The 22,692-nt window shown below is 46.6% G+C and overlaps 1 protein-coding gene across 1 annotated transcript in view; it reads right to left on the reverse strand.

The window, feature by feature from the left end:
* Positions 1 to 1,329: 1,329 nt before the first annotated feature.
* Positions 1,330 to 22,692, reverse strand: part of LOC307192364 (peptidyl-prolyl cis-trans isomerase A-like) — a gene marked incomplete at its 5' end in the record, with an annotated part of 59,708 nt that continues 38,345 nt past the window's right edge. Inside the window, one exon of the mRNA XM_079933199.1 lies at positions 1,330 to 2,093. Within this exon, the coding sequence (XP_079789325.1) occupies positions 1,560 to 2,093 (534 nt within the window). The 3' untranslated portion in view covers positions 1,330 to 1,559. The remainder of the gene's footprint in view (positions 2,094 to 22,692) is intronic.

Consider the following 22,692-nt stretch of genomic DNA (forward strand, 5'->3'; position numbering starts at 1 on the left):
GTCTTAGTTTAGCCTTGCGGAATGGCACAGAAGAGACTGAAATTCTATTTCATGTCATATATATTCTTTTAAATGTATGGAAATGGCTACCACGAAATCATAGGCGATATTCCCTATACTGGATTGCATATCTCCCCTTGTTTACACTGGTGTCAAGTCACATTTTCCTGGTCACTTCCTAGAATCTGTTGTATCTTAAAATCCCCATTTGGATGTGTTGCTTAGAAGGACCACCGCAGATGTGGTGAGTGCAGCCCAGGGCACGATGAGAACATCCCCCCCTTCACCTGGACACATCACAACCCTGACCCTGCTGGCGGATTGGAGAAACACCTCATGCCTTTAGGATTTTGATTCTGTTAGGCAATGTATTTGCCATCATTCCTAGTTTCAAGACGACACAGATTTGATCAATTATACCATCTCTCTTCTTTTCCAGCTCATTTATAGAAATGTTGGATAAGACTGGGATGGGTAGAACCAATAGAGATCTCACCATGTACTGACACTTGCTCATTCATCGGCCCCGCTAGGCGTGTTTTGTCAGGCAGTTATGTGTGAATCACCCAACACTCAGTCCTCCAGCCCACATTTCCCCCATCTGTTTAGGGGAATATTCAATCTAGCTCCTTAGCATATATTATCTACTTTTGTCCTATTACAATACCTGGTGTCGTTTGCCTACCTGTGCTAGGTGCCACCACAGGCAGGGGCCACGTCCTACTTTTCTTCTGTTGACACCTGTGTTGAATGTGCCAGATGTACCCAGGGAGCCCTTGGATGCCTGAAACTTTCAGTCACACCGCTCAATCGATATGCCTGTTTTCTTTTTTTCTTCTTTTTTTCAATAGGTCGTACATGTCTTTATTATTATTTTTTGTCTTTTTTTATTGAAGCGTACTTGATTCACAATGCTGTGTTAGTTTCAGGTGTACAGCAAAGCAGCAAAGTGATTCAGTTTTATATATATATATATATATATAAAACTGAATTATATATATAATTTTTTTTTCTTTTGTGGTACGCGGGCCTCTCACTGTTGTGGCCTCTCCCGCCGTGGAGCACAGGCTCCGGATGCGCAGGCTCAGCGGCCATGGCCCACGGGCCCAGCCGCTCCGCGGTACGCGGGACCCTCTTGGACCGGGGCACGAACCCGCGTCCCCTGCATTGGCAGGCGGACTCCCAACCACTGCGCCACCAGGGAAGCCCTATATATATAATTTTATATATTTTATATATATGTACAATCTGTTCTTTTTCACAGTCTTTTCCATTATAGGTTATTACAAAATATTGAGTATAGTACAGTAGGCCCTTGTTGGTTATCTATTTTATTTTATTTATTTAATTTTGTTGTTTAGTTTTTATTTCATAATCATAAACTTAACTTTGCAATTCAGCTACACTTGGAGGGAGATAAAGGCAATGTGGAGCCCAAAGAACTGCAGTGAGAGCACAAAGATGATAGGATATTCCAAGCAGATGGAGGCGAAGGGGCGCCCTCCTGAGAGCTACAGAAGGAACGGTCTGGTGGTTAAGATACAACACAGTCAAATTTATTAGATTTGTCCACAGTCAGCAATGGTGATCTCCTTGCCATTGGTCTTGCCATTCTTGGACCCAAAGCGCTCCATGGCTTCCACGATATTCACGCCCTCTTTCACCTTGCCCCAAACCACACGCTTGCCACCCAACCACTCAGTCTTGTCAGCACAGATGAAAAACTGGGAACTGTTTGTGTTGGGGCCAGCATTTGCCGTGGACAAGATGCCAGGACCCGCATGCTTCAGGAGGAAATTCTCATCATCAAATTTCTCCCCATAGATGGACTTGCCACCAGTGCCATGATGGAGTGTGAAGTCACCACCCTGGCACGGAAATCCCGGAATTATTCTGTGAAAGCAGGACCCTTTATAACCAAAGCCTTTCTCCCCAGTGCTCAGAGCACGAAAGTTTTCTGCTGTCTTTGGAAATTTGCCTGCAAACAGCTCGAAGGAGACGTGACCCAAGGACTCGCCGTCGATGGCAATGTCGAAGAACACGGTGGGGTTGACCACGGCTGAGCAGTGTGGGAGGCTCCAGGGTAGCGGCGTCTGCAAGGCTGGTTACCTGTTTTATGTCTAGTGGTGTGTGCATGTCGATCCCAAACCCCTAGTTTATCCCGCCCCCATCTTTCCCCTTTGGTAACCATAAGTCTGTTTTCTATGTCTGTAAGTCTATTTCTGTTTTGTAAATGCATTCATTTGTATCATTGTTTAGATTCCACCTGTAAGCGATACCATATGATATTTGTCTTTCTCCGTCTGACTTATCTCACTTAGTATGATCATGTCTAGGTCCATCCATGTTGCTGCAAATGGCATTATTTCATTCCTTTTTATGGCTGAGTAGTATTCCATTATAGATATACACAGATATGCCTATTTTCCTATTTATGCCTGTTCTGCCCCCATAACATATTTTTGCTCATAATTATTTAATATGTAGGGTGTGTGGGGAAAAACCTCAGTTTGATTTAAATTCTTTTTTTTTTTTTACATCTTTATTGGAGCATAATTGCTTTACAATTGTGTGTTAGTTTCTGCTTTAAAACAAAGTGAATCAGTTATACATATACATATGTTTCCATATCTCTTCCTTCTTGCATCTCCCTCCCTCCCACCCTCCCTATCCCACCCCTCTAGTGGGTCACAAAGCACCGAGCTGATCTCCCTGTGCTATGCAGCTGCTTCCCACTAGCTATCTATTTTACATTTGGTAGCGTATATATGTCCATGCCTCCCTGTCGCTTCGTCCCAGCTTACCCTTCCCCCTCCCCGTGTCCTCAAGTCCATTCTCTAGTAGGTCTGTGTCTTTATTCCTGTCTTACCCCTAGGCTCTTCATGACATTTTTTTTCCCTTAAATTCCATATATATGTGTTAGCATATGGTATTTGTCTTTCTCTTTCTGACTTACTTCACTCTGTATGACAGACTCTAGGTCCATCTACCTCACTACAAATAACTCAATTTCATTTCTTTTTATGGCTGAGTAACATCCCATTGCATATATGTGCCACATCTTCTTTATCCATTCATCCGATGATGGACACTTAGGTTGCTTCCATCTCCTGGCTATTGTAAATAGAGCTGCAATGAACATTTTGGTACATGACTCTTTTTGAATTATGGTTTTCTCAGGGTATATGCCCAGTAGTGGGATTGCTGGGTCATATGGTAGTTCTATTTGTAGTTTTTTAAGGAACCTCCATACTGTTCTCCATAGTGGCTGTACCAATTCACATTCCCACCAGCAGTGCAAGAGTGTTCCCTTTTCTCCACACCCTCTCCAGCATTTATTGTTTCTAGATTTTTTGTGATGGGCATTCTGACTGGTGTGAGATGATATTTCCTTGTAGTTTTGATTTGCATTTCTCTAATGATTAGTGATGTTGAACATCCTTTCATGTGTTTGTTGGCAGTCTGTATATCTTCTTTGGAGAAATGTCTGTTTGGGTCTTCTGCCCATGTTTGGATTGGGTTTTTTGTTTTTTTGTTATTGAGCTGCATGAGCTGCTTGTAAATTTTGGAGATTAATCCTTTGTCAGTTGCTTCATTTGCAAATATTTTCTCCCATGCTGAGGGTTGTCTTTTGGTCTTTGATTTAAATTCTTGTTTAAAGGAATCCACATTTAACCCAGGTTGAATCCTTAACGGGTGTATTGCAGAGAAGAGTACGGCAGGAAGAACAGGTTTGCGTTAAGCTTCTCCAGGAGGAAGCTCCCTGTAAAGGTGGGAGAGAAGATGCAGCTCCCCAGAGGAAACCTGCCCACTGAGAACAGGTGGAACTGACTGGGGAACAGCTGGCCAGTGGCCTGGGAGCTCACAGGTGTTCCCTGAGTGCAAGACTTTTGTTTACGTGCTGTTTAGCCGTGAGCGCAGGGACAGTCAAAGCAGATTTCGGAAGGCCAAATTAAGAAGAGATCATTTTCGTGGTTATAAGTCTGTATTTGTTAATAGTGCTTTATTTTTATTGGTTATTTATGACCAATAAGTGGATTTTAAAATGTCTGTTTTGCTCTGATGAAATTGACATTTACTGAGCCAGTATTAAATAGTGGCTGAAACTCTAGAGCAAATTTAACTAGATCGAAATCCCTGCTCCTCCATTCATTACCTTGAGTGGATTATTTTATGTCTTGATGCCTCAATTTCATCATCTGTAAAGTGAGGATACTTGTTTCACGGGGCTTGTTGGAAGGATTATATTAGGTAACGCATATAAAATGACCGGAATAATGCCTGGCACATCAGCGTCGTGGTTAAGTGACAAATATTGTTTATTTTAAACACTCAGATGATTTTTCTTGCGGCTCTAAGTAGTCAAATCCAGAACTTCTTCATTCATAAATTGAAATCGCTGCTATGCATCTCCAAGAAATGCACACAGAGACGAATAAATTGGTTAAGGAACAATTAGGGAGAAAAGAAATTTGGAATCCTTTAGACACGCCCCAACCTTCACATAGTAAAAGCAAAGTCACTGAAAGTCATAGAAAGAGTAAGTAGATTTAAGGGCCTGCGTTACTGATGCCAGTAATCTTTTCAAACTTAAAAATATCGCCTGCCATTCAGGTTAAATAAATGGAAGGTTTCTGTGGACCCGCCCCCTCCCCACCAACTTCTGAAATTTAGATTCAGAGTCTTAGATGGCGCTTCAGGAGCAAAATTTTTGATGAACATGGCGGATCATTTCTAAGCTTCCTCTCCCTCGCCCTCCCTCTTTCCTCTGCTTCTATTCATTCTCTCACTCATTCATCTGTGGCTCCTGACACCTGTATTCCTTTCCTAAATTTATGGAATATAGAAGTCACAAAGTTCAGCCGTTTGTTCACCCTGAACCCTGGCACCAAAGGGGTAGATGTGTGACCTGAACCTGGCCACTGGATGCGCTCAGTGGCGCCTGGAATAGGGCGTAAGAGGGGCCAGGATGCAGGGGTCATTTAGGGTTTATAGCTACGGTGGCAGCCCTAGAGGAAGCAGAGGTGCCCTAACGGGCTGATTCCTGCGACATGACCTTCACAAACTTCCATCAGTCACGTCTACTTTTCAAACGGCCGACTAGGCTTCCCCCCATCTCCACAAGTACAGCTGACCCTTCAACAACGCGGGTTTGAAGTGCACGGGTCCACTTAGAGCAGATTTTTTTCCATAGTAAATACCATGGTACAACATGGTCTGAGGCTGGTGGAATCCAAGGATGTGGACCCAGAGATGTGGAGGAACCACGTATACAGAGGGCCGACCATAAATTACAGGCGGGTTTTGGACCGCTTGGAGGGTCGGTGCTCCAATCCCTGAGTTGTTCAAGTCTCAACTGTACTTCACAGGCTTCTGAGAGATCGTTTTTTCTTGTGTTGACCAGTGTCGGTTCTTGTTTGCAACCAAGAATCCTGAGTAGTTGGTCTGTGGCCCGCAGGTAAAGTGAGTACTGCCTGATATATTCTGAACATTATCGATCCCAATTATTGTGCAAATAATTCCTCAGTTTGACCATTACTTAAGACCAGTGCTATCACTGCGGTAATGCTACGAGGTCTTTCTAGACCTTCAATATTGTTAAGTAGGGAGATAACATGCTTCCTGTATAATCTCCTCAAGCCAGTTCTTAATCTTTACATTTTGAAAACATACAGTCCATGACACCCAGTTGTATTTCTGGTCATTCTAAGTAGATGTTATTCACTAATGCACCATCAGTAGAATGAATGGATAAATTTCGATAAGTACCACGTTAGGTTAAAGAGCATTTTCCTGGAAAAAGAAAAAAACTACAGAGCTGAGAAATAGGACATAGGAAATGTACATAATAATAGTAAAATAAACACCCAGCCTAAGAGAGAGAACACCAACAGGGCCTTTGAAGGCATCTTTAAGCTCGTTCCCAATAAAGGTCTTCTCTCTCCTCCCCAAAATACACTATATTGAAGTTTAATTAATTTATACTTTTCATTATAGTTTTATCACATACATATGTATCCGCAAGTAACAAACTGTTTGTTTTGTCTATTTTTTTGCACACTGTATGTATTCTTTAGTCCCTCAGTCTCTCACTCCATGTCTTACTTCTGAGATGAACCCATTCTAATGTGTATACGCGGTTCATTCATTTTCATGGCTAATATTTCATGGAATAAATATGCTGTCATATATTTATTTTACTGTTGATGAGTATTTGATGTTGATGGACATCTGTTACTGATGGACATTGCTTTTCAATTTTGCTATTACAGTGCTTCTATGAAGATTTCTGTATATATATTTTGGCATACGTGAAAAATTGCTTCTCTGTGGTATGTTCTTAAGAATGGAAGTGGTGCGTCATAGAGCGTGCATGAGTTTGACCTCAGTAGATAATGTTATGTTTCTGAAATGGTTATAACAATCTACAATTCCATCACCAGCTTCTGAGAGAGTTTTAAAATGTTCACCTTAAGGTCCTTTAATCTTTGCCATATTTATTCCTACATACTTTCTATTTTTGATGCTGTTAGAAGTTGACAATTTTTATTTTGTAGTTTTTACTGTTCTTTGCTGGTATATAGATGTGCAGCCCTTTTATTTTTTATTTTTTTTGCGGTACGCGGGCCTCTCACCGTTGCGGCCTCTCCCGTTGCGGAGCACAGGCTCTGGACGCGCAGGCTCAGCGGCCATGGCTCACGGGCCCAGCCGCTCCGCGGCATGTGAGATCTTCCCGGACCGGGGCACGAACCTGTGTCCCCCACATCGGCAGGTGGACTCTCAACCACTGCGCCACCAGGGAAGCCCTAGATGTGCAGCCTTTTGCATATTGATTTTATATCCAGAAATTTTACTAAACTCAGATTCATTTGGGTTTTCTGAGGCAGACAATCATATCTGGAATTTTTGCCAACTTTGCTTTTTGCTCTGCAGTCCTTCACCTTTTTATTTCTTTTCTTTTTTGATTGCACTTCAGTAAACTTTTTACTGGAAATGTCAATGGCAAGCCTCCTTGTCTTATTCAATTTTAAAGGAAGTGCTATTAATATTTCACCATTTAGCATAATGTATGCTATATATTTTTATAGACTAAAAAATCACTTTAAGGAAATTTTCTATTTTTAGAGCAAAAAATAAAATGCTAAGGGTATTTTAAAAAATCATGAACAACCGTTACTCATTAATTTTTAACTTACATCTGCTTTCAAATGTTCAAAAGATTTCTGGATTCTTCCCCTCTTCTTTTGTCCTTGAAGCCTGGAATATTGTTTTCATAATTAGCTAAGTAATGTTCACACTCATGCATGCATGCATTCGTTCATTCACCCATCCATTGAATGCCTACAAACCGTGAGGTACCTAGGACGCATAAAAATCTACTAAGATAAGAAAGTCATCAGAAATTAATAGAGATTTTGCATCAGCACTTCATGATTCCTTCAGGTTTTGGCATTGCTCTTCAGAGCCAAGGAGTCAGCCAAAGAAATAATATTCTAAGTGGCCCTGAGATCATAAAAGATAAAAGGAATTACTGGACTTCCCTGGTGGTGCAGTGGTTAAGAATCCACCTGCCAATGCAGGGGACACGGGTTCAAACCCTGGTCCGGGAAGATCCCACATGCCGCGGATCAACCAAGTCCGTGCGCCACAACTACTGAGCCTGGGCTCTAGAGCCCGCGCGCCACAACTACTGAGCCCGCGCGCCACAACTACTGAGCCCACATGCCTAGAGCCCGTGCTCTGTTACAAGAGAAGCCACTGCAATGAGAAGCCCGCGCACCACATGAAGAGCAGCCCTCGCTCACCACAACTAGAGAAAGCCTACGCGCAGCAACGAAGACGCAAGGCAGCCAAATATAAATAAATAAATTTTTTAAGAAAGGGATTACTGCACTGTGGAGAGGTCTGTAGCAAACACCAAGGAATTATGAAACCAGGGAGCCAAGACCTTATTCCTAGAGGCACAGCACTTAGATCTAGAAGACACCCAAGGCCATCTGGTTCAACCAAATGGTGCCCTTTGGGACGGCTATCCAGTCATTGCCTGTATAATTCCAGCCAAAGATGGAACGTTCCATAGATCGTCACTGTGTCTGCTGTAATTGTTAGGATGATTCTTCTTAAACTGAGGTGAACTTTCCTTCCTGCTACTCTTTTTCTAATTATCTCACTATGTCCTGTGCATCCACCAAAAAACATCTGCCTCTCTCTGTGCCAGTCCTTGGCCTAGCAGGATCGAGGTGTGATGTCTCCTCGAGACTTCTCCAATCCAGACTAACCACTCCCAGTTTCTTCAACAGCTCCGCGTGAGGATTCTTTCCTAACTGCCCACCATGCTCCCTTTGGACACATTGTATTTGTCACCATCTCCCCCCAAACTTAGTGCCAGAGTCACATGAAATTCTCCAAGAGTGAGCTGGTCATGGCCAATGTCAGGGACGCTGGCAACTTCCATCTTCCTCACCTCCACCTGTTCCCCCACCTTTCCCACCTTCATTCTCTGAATCAATCCTTGCCTTTCCCTTTCAAAACCTGGGCACCTTGGAGAGACACATAGGGGTCCTTAGGAGTAAAGGTGGCCCAGGAGAACATCCATCCGTTTCTCCAGAGGGATATTGGGCTGTGTGACTAGGGACCCCCTCTCCCCGTGCTCAAGAGGACAGTTCTTTATGTGCTAAGACATTAAGAGGTTTCCCTCCACAGTCTCAGGCAAGAAGACACTGTGTGGTACACGAGTACTGTACAAAATAACTCTTTATAAGAAATAGAATAATGAATGTGTGTTTGTTGGGACATTCGCCATTCCGTGTGAAACGTAAGCATCAAATAGGCACAGCGTCACACTGTGGTGCTAGAGGAGCTGTGGGGTCTTGGTTGAACCACCTAAGCTTCTCCCATCCTCAGTTTCCTCTTCGTTCCCCTGGTTTTCTCATCGACTCTAAAGCAGGCGCGACAGTAACCATCCCTTGCAAATCAGCCTCCCAGGGAGAGAGGCCCCTGTTGGACCTTTGTAAACTGTGACCTGCTTACTCATGCGAGCATCCTTGTCACAGGGAGTGTGGTTTGGCAGATAGAAAGAGAATATCGTCAAAACAACAAAACCCCAACTCAAGTGTGTCCTGCCTCTGGCACTCTTAAATTGCTCCACGCACGTGATCCACGCAGATCTTTTTAGATGCGGAATGCTCTAGAGGCCATTAAGACGTTCAGAACAACCTGTTGAATGCTGTCGTATGTATCCTGGTTCTTCGTCAGGTGCGCTCACCTTACAGCCTCCCTGGAGCACGTATTTAGTCTCCTATTTGGAAATGGGCTTCATTTTCATGAGTTCCTCCATTAGGTCACTCATCCCCCAGCTCGTGGCCTGTCGTCTTATTCGATGTGGACACTCTGACCAGCCAGGCAGCAGAAGCCCCCCAGAAACCCATGCTCTGCACTGAGGTCCCAGTTCCCGCTGTGATCTCTGGTCCCCGCTGCCTCCTACTATGGGGATCTCTTCCTCAACCCTTTTCAGCTTCCAACAGCTCAAGAAGAATAAAAGGTACAGAGGCAGCCAAGGAAGATAGTAATTTACTAACCTGGACGGATCCAGAAAGGGCTGTAAAAGGAACATCCTAGCCTTATGAGGGTCATAAATAATGAAGAGAATTTTCCCATGTTTTATGCAAGTATAATTTTGGGTGGTAAACAGTAAGATGATACACGATACCTATGTATGTTTCCTATCTGAAAATGTGTGCAATTAGCATGTGGAAGACTGTAATTATAGCCTGGCTGGGATTTTGTAGGTGCTAAAATTGATTCCTTGGTTGAATTATTTTGCAATAGACGTAAACCACTAGTTGTACACCTAAACGAAATTGAGTGTGAACAGATCGAATCACTTTTATTTTACCTTGGATGAGAATTTATCGATGCAAATACAACTCCTTAATTAAATCAGGCATGGCCGGGCCTGTAGATGCCCGCATAAAGGCATTCTGCCACCCAGCTTTAGTGAGGATTTTCATTCTAGAATGATGCCTTGCTATGCTTAGAGAGAATTGTGTATCTATTATGGGCCGTCGGGGTAGTGAGCTGTTTGAGTCCAGTACCTCTCTGAATCCCAGATGGACTTTGGATACATCTTTTTGGGAGAAGTGCTACTGATTTATAGATTATAATTAAATACGTCCAAAAGTGAAACTTGCATCACTATTTCTGAAAATAGCCTCTTAATTCATAAGCTTCCAAAGTCTCTCAAGAAGAGAAGAAAGGGGCGAATTGTGGAGACACACTTTTATCCTGATCGATACATGTTAGAGACTTGATCAGAGAGAAATCATTAATATAAGTGCATTCGTTTCCTAGGGCCGCCATAATAAAGTACCACACGCCAGCTGGCTTAAAAGACAGAAACTTGGGCTTCCCTGGTGGCGCAGTGGTTGAGAGTCCGCCTGCCGATGCAGGGGACACGGGTTCGTGCCCCGGTCCGGGAAGATCCCACATGCCGTGGAGCGGCTGGGCCCGTGAGCCATGGCCACTGAGCCTGCGCGTCCGGAGCCTGTGCTCCGCAGAAGGAGAGGTCACGGCAGTGAGAGGTCTGCATACCGCAAAGAAAAAAAAAAAAAAAAGACAGAAACGTATTGGCTCACACTTCCGGAGGCCAGAAGTCCAAAATCAAGGTGCCAGCAGGCTGTGCTCCTTCTGAAAGCTGGAGGGGACCCTTCCTTGCTTCCTCCAGCTTCCGGTGGCCGTCAGCGTTCTCGGGTGCTCCCGGGCTTGCAGCTATATAACTTCCATCTCTGCCCCCATCATCGCGTGGCTTCTCCCTGTGTGTGTCTCTGGCTTCACGTGGGACATGAAGACACCAGGAACCGTGGAGTCGGACGTAGTCTACTCCAGTATATAACCTCATCTTCCCTGACTACCTACAGCCCTGTGTCCACATAAAGTCACACTCTGAGGTACTAGGGGTTCAGACTCCAGCGTGTGTTTTTTGGAGGGGGACACACTTTAACCCTTAATAATAAGAAAAACTTATTGTTGCTCAGTTCTATATATCTTCTCAGGGAGGCAAACGGAGATTTCGTGAACAACTTACTGCAGATAAGAATTGCTTGATACTTATAGTCTTCCTTTAATTCTCATTAATCACAGCCCAATCCAGTATAAAAACTATTAACTACCTTGAGGGCTGTGAAAGGATATTGTAAAATGATGGCGATGTCTTACTGTTTCCACTGAGATCAGGACCTGAAGAATGAGGATTCGGCTGCAGTGAGAAAGCATTAAAGGAATATCCATTTGGGTCAAAATGGTCCAGCGTCGCCACACTGGAAATCTGCACCAGTCCCCTTCTCTGGGATGTTTTAGCAAAGTTGGAGGGTTCTTCCCTTCCAGAGATGGATGGAGTGGAGACATTTCTAGAAGAAGGGGTGGGTTGGCCCAGGTTTTCAAACTGTGTTTCACAAAACCTTGAAGTCACAGAAGGCACACGTGTGGTTCTTGAAAGTGTGGCCAGCAGCACACGTGGTTCATACACGCAAACCCCTTCACTCTGTAGATGAAAAAGGACTTACTCTGTCCTGTGATTCTCCAGCCACTGAGTATGTTTGGGTTCATCAAGCTATTTATTCACAACAAAGGCTTTTTCCTCTCTAGTCTTTGGCTCGTAACTGGGCTCTCTCCCACTGGTGATGCCTTGATAATACTTGTGTGGTCCAAAGAGCCAGGTTCCCCTGTGTGGCTCTAGTGATTTTTTTCTTATAGTCCAGTGTGTGTGTGTGTGTGTGTGTGTGTGTGTGTGTGTGTGTACGTGCACACAGACAATGTGAGCATATGTTCTCAAAGCACAGGAGAAAGATAAACATCTCCTATGTCTTTCTGTGTGTGTGTGTGTGTGTGTGTGTGTGTGTGTGTGTGTGTGTTCTCAAAGCACAGGAGAAAGATCAACGTCTCCTATGCCTGTCTAAATTTTGATATTCTATGCTTACATTGTCAGCTCTAAAAACCTATATTTAATACTGGCTTATGGAATGAACTGGACCTGCTAAGTCTGAAGTGATAAAATGCTCCCCACGCCCCCTTTCACATACCCACACCCAGATTACTCTTCTGCACTATTCTCCTCTGGTTTTGGATGGAGTCTTGCTTTTCTGGCTCCTGTCAGATATTAATACATAGTTTCTTTTCGGCAGGTGCGTCTATCGCTTTAGTTTGGGAATCCCTGAAAGCAAAGCCTGAGACAGGGCTTGGGAGCAGTTGCTTTAAATGAGAGGTGAAGCAGGAGGTGGGCGTGAGGGCAGGGAGGGTGACACAGGAAGAACCATGGTATCATTGAGATCGCTGCCGTAAGCAGTGGGGATTGATTCTGCTGGGACCTCTGAGACGTCTAGAGGATGCTTCTCGGTGTTGCCCATCTGAGGGATGAGAGGTGGAAGTATTTCTCCGCTCCCTGCTGGTGAGGACGGCCCCCGGTGTGGTAACACCCTGCACTGCTGGGCTGTGATGTGCGTGGACTGAAGGGCTCAAAGCTTTTCTGAGAAAGCCCTGGTGCAGAAAGCAGAATGAGTTTGAGTGTGAGTCTGCGTGGAACTATCCCCTGCAGTTGTGGCTGAGATCAGAGGTGGGGAAAGGGAGGAGATGCAGGGGAACCACGGGCATCTTCTGCAGCCCGCCCTTTGCACAGCCGGATCCCCTCATCCCTACGTCAAGTCCACTCTGTTACTGAATCTTCAAGGTGATGGCAGGCTATGCTCTCTCAAAAGTGTACGTCCCAAGCTAAAGTTCCAACTTGTGCATCTGGTTCTGAGGCCATGATTAATATTCCCCCATCTCTTTTTCTCTTGCCATTCAGGGGTCTATTGTACAAGTGCTGGGGTGGCTGAGGACAGAGGATGGCTGATATCACTAGCCAGTCCCTCCTGTCGACCTGGCCAGTGAGTGACCGCTCTGTGCTGAATCTTCTCTAGTGACATAAAGCTCCGCACATTTTGTGGCCACTTGCCAGGATCCGTCTACGTGCTTGTTCCCAGACGTCTTTGTCTCTGATCTTCCAAACCTGTCCCTTCTCTCCCCCGACCAACCAGCCAAGCTATTCACTAACCCAGTAGTCTGCGTACATCCTTATCTTAGGACAGTTCTCGGGCCATACAGAGTGGACCAAAGCGGCACACTGCTCACAGCTCTGCCTGCCGAGAAGGTCTCCCCTCACCACTGTCCTTTAGGGTCACCCCTGATAGAGCCATGGTGTTGACAGCAGCCCACGGTCAGCCAGCACTGACGACTGGAACCACCCCTTCCATGAGCCAGGAACAAGCTGCTTTCCTTCCTTTGCCAATAGATCATAGCAGTCCCACCCCTGCCCCCGTAGTTATAGACGTAAAGCTGCGAGAGGCGTCAGGACGACGGAGGGCGGTGACATGGAGACCTGGGACACCTTGTGCCCCCTGCACTTGCTCAGACGTGACCCTAAACATACCATCTCCATCAGATGCCTGACCGACTCGATGGATCTGACGATGTCCTACTCATGATGAGCAGTTCCGGTCATATAATCACTTGATGTTCCATTTTCAACTTGATCTCTATTATCTATTATCACTTCAAGAGCTGGTTTTGAAATGGTGAGTCTTTTCACAATGAACAGTCCCTGAAATGGAGTGGCCGTGACCTTACTCTAGTAACCTAGGCATTCTGCACTGCAGATCTCCTGCCAGAGCTTGTCGACGCTCCCTCACAGCGTTTTCTCTCCTCTGGATGTCCCTAGCGCTGGTGGATTTGATCAATTATACGGCCTCAAGAGCAGGGCGGGTTGCACTGAAACCTAGAATTTCTGTAGAGCCTTCTTGTATTTGGGGCCTCATTCACGACTGGCACTCGAGAAATAGGGCAGAGAAATAATATCAAGTGCAATACAGGCTGCCCCCCCCCCCCCCCCCGCCAAATCCAAAGCGTCCTCGAGCCACACACCATTTTATAAGGCAGTAATCATTGAACTTAGACGGCATGCCCCGGCCCACCGACCTCTTAGCGGCTTCACCAATATGTCGGGACTTTGAAAGCCTAAAGGGCTGTCATGTTCTGCCCTCTGACACACGTGTTTTACTCTAGCATCCAAAGCCCTTGCCGCTTCCTATTTGCCATTCCGGTTAGCAGAATGCCAGTGATATAGTAGAGCAGCGTGACATTCCGGGGACTGTCAAGATGACAGAGAGCAGGAGAACGAGCACACCCCTGGGCTACGACACTGAACACAGACTTCTATCCTTTGGACGTAGCACAGAGCCGCTTTGGGTTCTCTCTCCTGAGAAGGTTTGAAAAGAACGCATTTTCCAGGTGGATAGCCACCACCCGAGTACCAAAGTCTGTGTTGGGCTGTTCCGGTTAAGATACCACATCTCATTCAGCAGCTACGGTTGGGACTACTACTTGGATAAGTTTTCGCTAATCTACCATCATTCACGAAAATCCACCTGATTTTTGCAGAAACCATAACAGATGCATTGAATGGGGGTAGGATGCTGACCTCCAAGCCCGTGCTCGTTAGATTCCTGAGAATAGCACCGTTCTCAGCCGTTCCATCTGGATTTGCTCTCTTATCGGGGGTGGGGCACTTTCTGGAGTTTCCACTTGTTCCTTCCTGTCTTCTTGGTTGGGTTTCTGTCAGCTGCGAAGTCTATACATTGTCATTGTACATCCCAGGACAGAGGAAAGGACCACAAGGTGGATCCTCAGTCCCTCAGAACCACAGAGGGATGAGCCTGGTGTTCTCTGCTGCTTTTCTCTTGAGGTATTTGCCAATTTATTCGCAGCAGAAAAGCCCAGAAGACCAGCAGAAAGCGGCAGGTCTGTGGCTGGGAAGCCACAACGAGATTTCAACAGTCTCACAATACTGGGAAGACAGGACTTTGGGTTCAGGGTCTGCCAATGAGAAAGGATCCTTGAAGTACCCCCAGGCTGGCAGGTGGAACCCCAGCGGTAAGGGCGAGTGAGGAGTGGACCGGCCTCTGAGGCTGAAATTGTGTTCCTGACCAGCTCAACCACAGATGAGATTAAGGTGCTCTGCTCCCATTCTATTTGTGAGAAGCACAAATAAATCCTTTCAGGTAAAAGAGACATCATTCAGAACCTTTACAATGTTTCATGCACAATACTGGCATCTGACCCAAAGAGCAAACATAGGCAATAGAAAAAGACCTGCTGCTAACAGATACGTGAGTGTATCAGATCCGGATTCTAAATAACTGTGATAAATAATAGAGGAAATAAAGTAAAGTGTGGACAAAATGGCTGGAAATCTGATGAAATGAACCAGCTATTGCTATACACTAAAACGTCACTGAAAAAAAAAAAAAAGCCAGACACCAAAAGAGTCGTATAATTCCTCTATAGTCATATAAACTAAAACAAACAAACAAACCCTAATCTATGGTGTTCAAGGCTAGTTACCTTTGGAGGCAAAGGGGGTGGTGATTAGAAGAAGACGCAGGTGAGGTTCCGAGATTCTCATTTGGGTGGTGTGTTCGCTTTGTGAGTATTTATCAAGCTGTACCCTGAGAATTTATGCACTTCTCAATAAAAGTTAAACAAAGAGAGAGACAGAGAAGCAGCCGCAGAGGCTGCACGATTGAAGGCAGAAATAATTGGTATGTTGGAAAATAGAGTTTGGATGTCTTATCCCACTTCAATTGCTCCGGGTCTATTTCGAGCCACCATCAGCTCTTGTCTGAGTTAATGCATAGCCTCCGACCTGACCTTCTTGTTCCCACCTCTGTCCCCTGGAGTCTACTTTCAACACAGCCACAGAGGATCCTTTTGAGGCAAAAGTTTATGGTGTCACAGCTCTTCCAAAACCCTCCAGTGGCTTCCCACCTGTCCCCGGATAAAAGCAGAGTCCTTCCCTGCAACATCTAGCCCTGCTCCCTCCGGTCCCGTCTCTCACTGCTGCCCCCTGGGCCACCCGGTGCTGCCACACTGGCCCCTCCCTCCTGGGATGTGCAGGCATACTTCAGGCCTTTGTCCTGGCCCTTCCCCCTGCCTGGCTCACTCTTGCGCATCTAGGCGTGGTCCCTACACTTCTCTGTACACTCTCCCTGGCACTCCTGCCCCCTTACCCTGCTCAGCTTTCTTTCCCTCTCCATAGTTACTGCTTTCTAACATGCTGTAGAATATACTTTTTTCTCATATTCATAACTTATTATCTCTCTCCCCTGCAAGGCAATAAACTTCATGAGGACAGGATTTTTTTTTTGTTCACTGATGTGTCCTACACATAGAACAGTGCCCGACACAACACAGATGCACAATAAATATTTTAAAATATATTTTGATGATGCAGACGCAATCAGAGAAGCAATCCAAGGATAAACAGGTAACTGCAAAAGAGAACCTGGGCCAGATATTAGATTTTTGTCTCCAAGCTTCTCGTGGTTACAAGCTGTAATTAAAATGTGCATGTTTATATCAATAAATCTATGCATTCTCAATGGTCTGTTCAGTTTAGCATAATTACAAGAGGTTTGGCTCTAGATAGAGCTGAGTTTGCATCCTCTCTCCACCGTTCACCGCTCCCAGGACCCCGAGGAAGCTGCTGAACCTATCGTGTCTCAGTTTCCTTGTCTGTCAAATGGGAATAATAATGCCTGTCGTGTAGGATTAAATGACATGACATGTGTAAACCCACAGACCCCTCATGCCTTCAGAAATGATTTCTCGAGTACCTGTTGTGTTCCAGGTGCTCTCCTCGACGCCGGGGGACGCTTTAATTATTCTTCACTACGTATTTACTGAGGGCCACTCACTGAAGTAGTATAAAACGGTGCAAAGCCCCTGCCCCAGAGCTCTCACTGCAGGGGGCAGAGAGTCATTGAGCATGACACAGTGACACACGTTTGGTAGGTTAGATGGTGACAGGTGCTTTGGAAAAAGTCCAGAGGAGGGAAGGGGACTAGAGAAATGAGTGGGGGTGGGAGGGGCGGATGTCGCCACCTTGCCACCACGGAATCTTGACCTTGGTGACGAGTCACGGCACCTGCCCTCCAGGAGCACATCCTCCAGGACACGTGGGCACAGCGTGGTCCTCCGAGGGTCACGTCTGCCGTGGTGGCGGATGATGCGTTGCTACGGAGGGAGAAGCAGCATCTGAACTCGATGCCCTACGAGCTCGCGTCACGCTGGCCGGGTCACTCAGTTTACTGTCGGCTGCGCCCGCGCAGGCTCGGGGGAGGGGCCAGGTTCTCGCGTCCTGGACCGGCAGATCTCTTCCAGTGACGGCGGTGACAGAGGTCGGACATTTACAGGATGGGAGAGAATTATCCTCGTGCCGATTTCTAAATCTGCACAGTTTGAGAACTGGGCCAGGCCCAGGTCCAGAGAGGAGAAAACGCTCATTTTGTGACTCATAGAAGGTTTTCTAGAAAAGGAAAGAAATCCATTCTCTCCCCTAATGGATGTGATCGGAAGTTTCTACTAAATATGGCATCAAAGAAACTTAAACCAATTCTCTGTGCTGAGTTTAGAGCAATCTATGGCTCCCATAAGAGAATAAGTGACGATGGAGAGAGAAATATTTACCAAAGCCAAAAGTGGGAGCCATTTACTTAGTCATTAACTGTGAGGCTCGTTAAAATTATGCCGAAGAAACCCATTTCTTAAACACATAAACATCCTCGAGCATATCATTTAAAGGTTTCCATTTTCAATGTTCATTTAAAAGAAGGAAAGGATTAGTTAAATAATCCTGACTCTGTTAAGGTTTTGGTTTAGGGAGACAGGACCATTTCCATAGACAAGGAGACCCTGGGTGAGCAGCTCCCAGGCAGCGGAAGTCATAGGGCTTCATATGAGGAGGGGACTTGAATGTTCCTAAGGGGACTTCTCCGGAGAAGCTGTCCTCATTTACTGAAGAGCTGTAAAGAGAACAAACCCTTTATTTAATCTGGAACTTTCTCCTCTCCTCTGCGCCAACCTTCATCCTTCCCTTCTCTTTCTTTAGGATCGATGTCAGCTTCTGCAACCTCCAGGCAGCAGCCCCTGAATATCCCAGCAAATCCTTGCATCTTTCTCCACTCACCTGTAACGCCTGAAGTCTGAGCTATGCAACGTTAGCTCCTCAGTCTCCCCACGTCCCTGTGTTGCTTCTTCTGGCAACATAAGAGACAGACCCTCAACAGCAAGGTAGAACCGACAGATGCACCCAGTCATTCTTGATACCATCCTGGGCACTTCATCTGTGTTAAACAATTTGTCATGAATTGAAAGCTGAGATGTTACTATACTATATTTTGCCACTAAAGCTTTCCCAAGCATCTGTTTCCTCTGAGTTCATGAGGCACAGACCCCCTTCTGCCTGAGATGGCTTCTGGGAAACACAGCAAAGACTTCTACATCGTTACTGTCTTCTCTCTTTGGAGCTATAACGTCTTTAGTAGCGCTAATTACCATCAGGAAAACAGAGAAAGCCACGAAGTGACCTGGCCGAGGTTTCTGTACTGAGGATGGGAAAGGGCATCACATTTAAATGACTTGCTTTATGTTTCCTAGTTAAAAAGCTATGCATATTCATATTGGGGAAAGTAGAAATTAAAAATCGGCAAAAGGAAAAATAAAAACAATTGCTAATCCCTCTCGAGAGGTAACTAGGGCTCACAGTTTGGCTGACATCCTTCAAGCCTTTTCACATCTGTGCACACGTATGTCTTTTCCTTTCCAAGAATGGAATCATTTCGAACCCATTGATTTACAGCACGCCTTCTCACTGAGAAACGCATCCTGAATGTTTTCTCACGTCGTTGCGTTTTCTCCCGTACGTGGTTTGGAAAGATGGACTCTTCTTGCTGTCTGTCCTTTCAAACCCTGGACCCAACATGGTGGCAAATCCTGTTGGCTCCGCCTCCGCAGCTGATCCAGAGTTCTGCCGCTGCTTCAACCCGGGTCCGAGGCACTCCCACCTCACGTGTGGAATATTGCCGTAGCTTCCTCACAGACCGCCACTTTCTGAACTTGTTTCTTAGGTCTGTCCCCAACACTCAGCACAGAATGGTCGTTTGAGAACCGGGGTTCATGTTGTTCGTCTGTCCCAAGCCCTCCACAGCGCCCCCTCCACAGAGGAAACAGCAAGGGTCTCACTGTGGTCAGACTCACTGCTCCCCCCCGCCCCACCCTTTCCCTCTCGCTCACTCTGCTTCAGTGCAGTGGCTTCCTTGCTATTCCTTGGACGTGCTCCAGCCTTAGGGCCCTTGATTGGCACTTGCTTCTTTCTAGAACATTCTAGAACATTCTCTGCCCCAGCCCCCATCGAACGGCCTCTTCTCAACGAGACCTTTCCTGACTCCCCTCTTTACTATGTTTTCTAGCTCCTCCCCAAGCCCCTCGCCACCATATTCTCCAACTGCCTGCCCTGCTCCATTTTCCCCATGGCCCAATATCACCCCCCAACGTGCCACATACTGTACTTTTATGAAAAGTGTATTGTGTTTGTCGCCTTCCCTTGTCCCCCGTATATACATGTGGGCTCCACAAGCCAGGTTTTCTGTGTTTCTCTCACCTCCGGGCAGTGCCTGGCCCGGAGTAGGTACTCGATAAGCATTTGTTGAATGAAGGAAGAGCACGCTGCCTCTGGACAGGTCGTGGGATGTCTGACAGCCTCTATTGCTGGACTCCTGGCTGTATCTAATTTTTCTTTACTATTACGTCTGATGCTGCGATGACGCCCCATCCATAGAAATAAACCATGCTGTTCATACACCACTTACTTCTTTAGAACAAATCCTCAGAATCAGGGATACATTTTTAGGGCTTTCGATACACAGTGCCAATTTAACTTCCAAGACGCTTGCCTCAAGGGCCCCTCACGTCAGCAGCTGTATCCCATTTTCCCACACCCACGTCACCTTTGAGAAATACCAGGAAGTTCCACATGTGTGGAAGCCATTTTTTAAAACGGTCACACTTCACAAAGGATGTGAGGTTGGAGAAGACCTTGAGCCGTGGATAAGTGAGGCCCGTGAGTGAACAGAAGAGGAAAGAAGAGATTGCGGGCCTGGAATCTTGCTCCGGGAAACGGTGCCGTCCAGGACGGACTTAGGCTAAAGAGCGTAAATAGACAATCCCCTGACTTGCCCCTTGGGGACATCATCATTTTCCCCTCGAACTTTTGGACACGCTCAGACCCCCCTGCCCCCAGCAGGCTCCCCAGGCAAAGCTACTGGGGGTATCTCCTCATTCTCCTGGGGAACTGGGTGGTAAGGAATTTGTCCTCCCACAAGGAGAGCTGACCCTTGTCTCTGGCTCCTGGGAGGTAACCTCCCTGCCTGATAGGAGCGTCTTTGTGATTCACGGGGAGCCCCTTGGACCCCACGTGATTGTTTATGCTAACGGGGGGACGTACAACCCTCAGTTTGACGTCGGCCCGAACTGCAGAGAAGGGAGCCGGAAGTGGGTTCAGCTGCGTGGGCCATCAGTCGTGCGTCCGTAAGAGGTGAGCTTCGCTGGTGGGGATTACCCGACACAGACGGTCACACGCTGATGCTGGGAGGGTGGGCTCCTGGGGAGGGTGGAGGCCTCGTGTCTGGGATCCTAACTCTGCCCTGTGTGTGTCTCAGTCATCTGGTTCTAACCCTTTCCCTGGAACAAAATGTAGTTCTGAGTGTAACAGTTTTCAGTGAGTTCTGTGAGTCCTTCCGGTAAACTATGGGAAGTGAGGGTCGTTTTGGAAAGCGCCTGAACTTGCAGGTGGGTCAGAAGCCAGGGCAGCCTCGGAGATGGTTCCCTCGGACTTTGCAGCTTCACTGGCTCCAGGTAAGGCCCCCTCTGCCTCTGTATCTGCTCTAGACGACAGACAACCTTCCACTGCCTTGTATTTCAGATGTTCCACTGTCATCCCAAGAAACAGTCGCACGCTCTTGTAGCTTATTGTAGACACCAAAGAGGTTTCTTGGAGGATATAATAAGGTTCTTATCTTTAGCTGTACCTACCCGTTCACACAAGGTCATAATAAAAGTCGTGTACTTGCTGTCTGGCTGCGTGCAGGCAGGTGTGTGACCTGCCTTCTGTGTGGTGTGGAGATGACCCTTCTTTATGGGAGAGCCTCTCTCTCTTGTGCTTTCCACGCGGCAAGGTCATTTTTGCTCATCCTCAGATGGAGTATTTACAAAATAAAGCCAAACTCTTCTATTTGTGCCTACTCTGGCCTTTAACGTGAAACGAATCCTTAACACCGGCAAAGGGCCTGACAAGCATTTAGTATTAATTAATTCTTGGAAGTCGCTGGGGAGAAGGTAAGCATTCTTGGGAACCGACAAAATGGATTGTTTCATCAGGCAGGTAAGCTGTCCGCCTTGAGTCTGGAGCCAGTCCTGTCTCAGGAGTTCTCTGCCCCAGGCTGGGGGGCCCTCGTGCCCCCAGGCTTGGAGGCGGGGATGGACGAGGGCCATGCCGTGTGCTGGTAGCCTCACTCCAGGCTTTTCCAATTCCAGCTTTTCCCCTACCTAGGAAATGAATTTGACTATGATTTCTCCCAAAAGTTACACGTGAGGATCAAAACGCGAGTCCACTGGTGTCTGTGGCTGACATAGTGTAAATGTCTGTCCTTTGTTTTGTAGAAGTTTTTCTACAGTTTCCCAGGTAATCATTTTATTTTATTTATTTATTTTTTGCGTTACGCGGGCCCCGGCCCTCCCGTTGCGGAGCACAGGCTCCGGACGCGCAGGCTCAGCGGCCACGGCTCACGGGCCCAGCCGCTCCGCGGCATGTGGGATCTTCCCGGACCGGGGCACGAACCCGCGTCCCCTGCATCGGCAGGCGGACTCAACCACTGCGCCACCACGGAAGCCCCCATTTTACTATTTTTAAATTTTGCGTCATAATATTTGCCTGGAAGGCTGTGTTTGCTTTTTTCTCTTCTGTCCTTCTCCCGCCTTCCCCTGCAGGCCCACGTTCCTCAGTCCAGACACAGTCTGAAGGCACTGATGGGGCAGGGATGTTGTCTGAATCTGCATTGCCCGCTGAATGTGTCAGTAATTAGAACACTCGTCCCGACAGCCTGGCCACATGTTGTGTTTTCATCTCAGATCTGACTATAGTGTTTTCGGCTGAAGAGACAGCAGCCCCCTCTGCCCTCTCACCGCTGCCTTGCTGCTATTTGCAGCCATATCTGTGCCACCCGCTGCAGGCAGAGGCCTTCTCTTAGCCACTGTCTTCTCCCGAATAGGACTTTGCACGTCGCTAATGCTGCATATGACGGATAGTACTCGGATTCGCCAATACTCAGTTCTCTTCTATTTTCGGATTACAATCTTCCACACCCTTGAATTCAGTCGTGGCCGGGCGATGAGTTTCAGACCAGGACGTGAGACTGAAGGTGATGTGTATCCCTCCTGAACAAAGGCCCTCCCTCTCCTGCTGTGGGAGACACTGAAGCCCCCCATGGAGATGGCGGTGTTGTGAGATGGAGTAAAGTGACTTTGGAGCAAAGTCTCCCCTCTCCCACCAGCCCATACTGGACATGTAGCATGAGAAGAAACAGCCTTTCAGTGTGCTTGGCCTCTGAGATTTTGGTGGCGTTTGTTATTAGAACCCAGCCTAGCTCATGGGTTGGCAAACTACTGCCCATGGGCTGAATCTGGCCCTCCACCTGTGTTTGTCAATAAAGCTTTATTGGAACACAGGCTTCGCCCATTCATATACACCCATTACATATACATAAAGTT

The sequence above is a fragment of the Stenella coeruleoalba genome, assembly GCF_951394435.1.
Source record: "Stenella coeruleoalba genome assembly, chromosome: 10".
Lineage (NCBI taxonomy): Eukaryota > Metazoa > Chordata > Mammalia > Artiodactyla > Delphinidae > Stenella > Stenella coeruleoalba.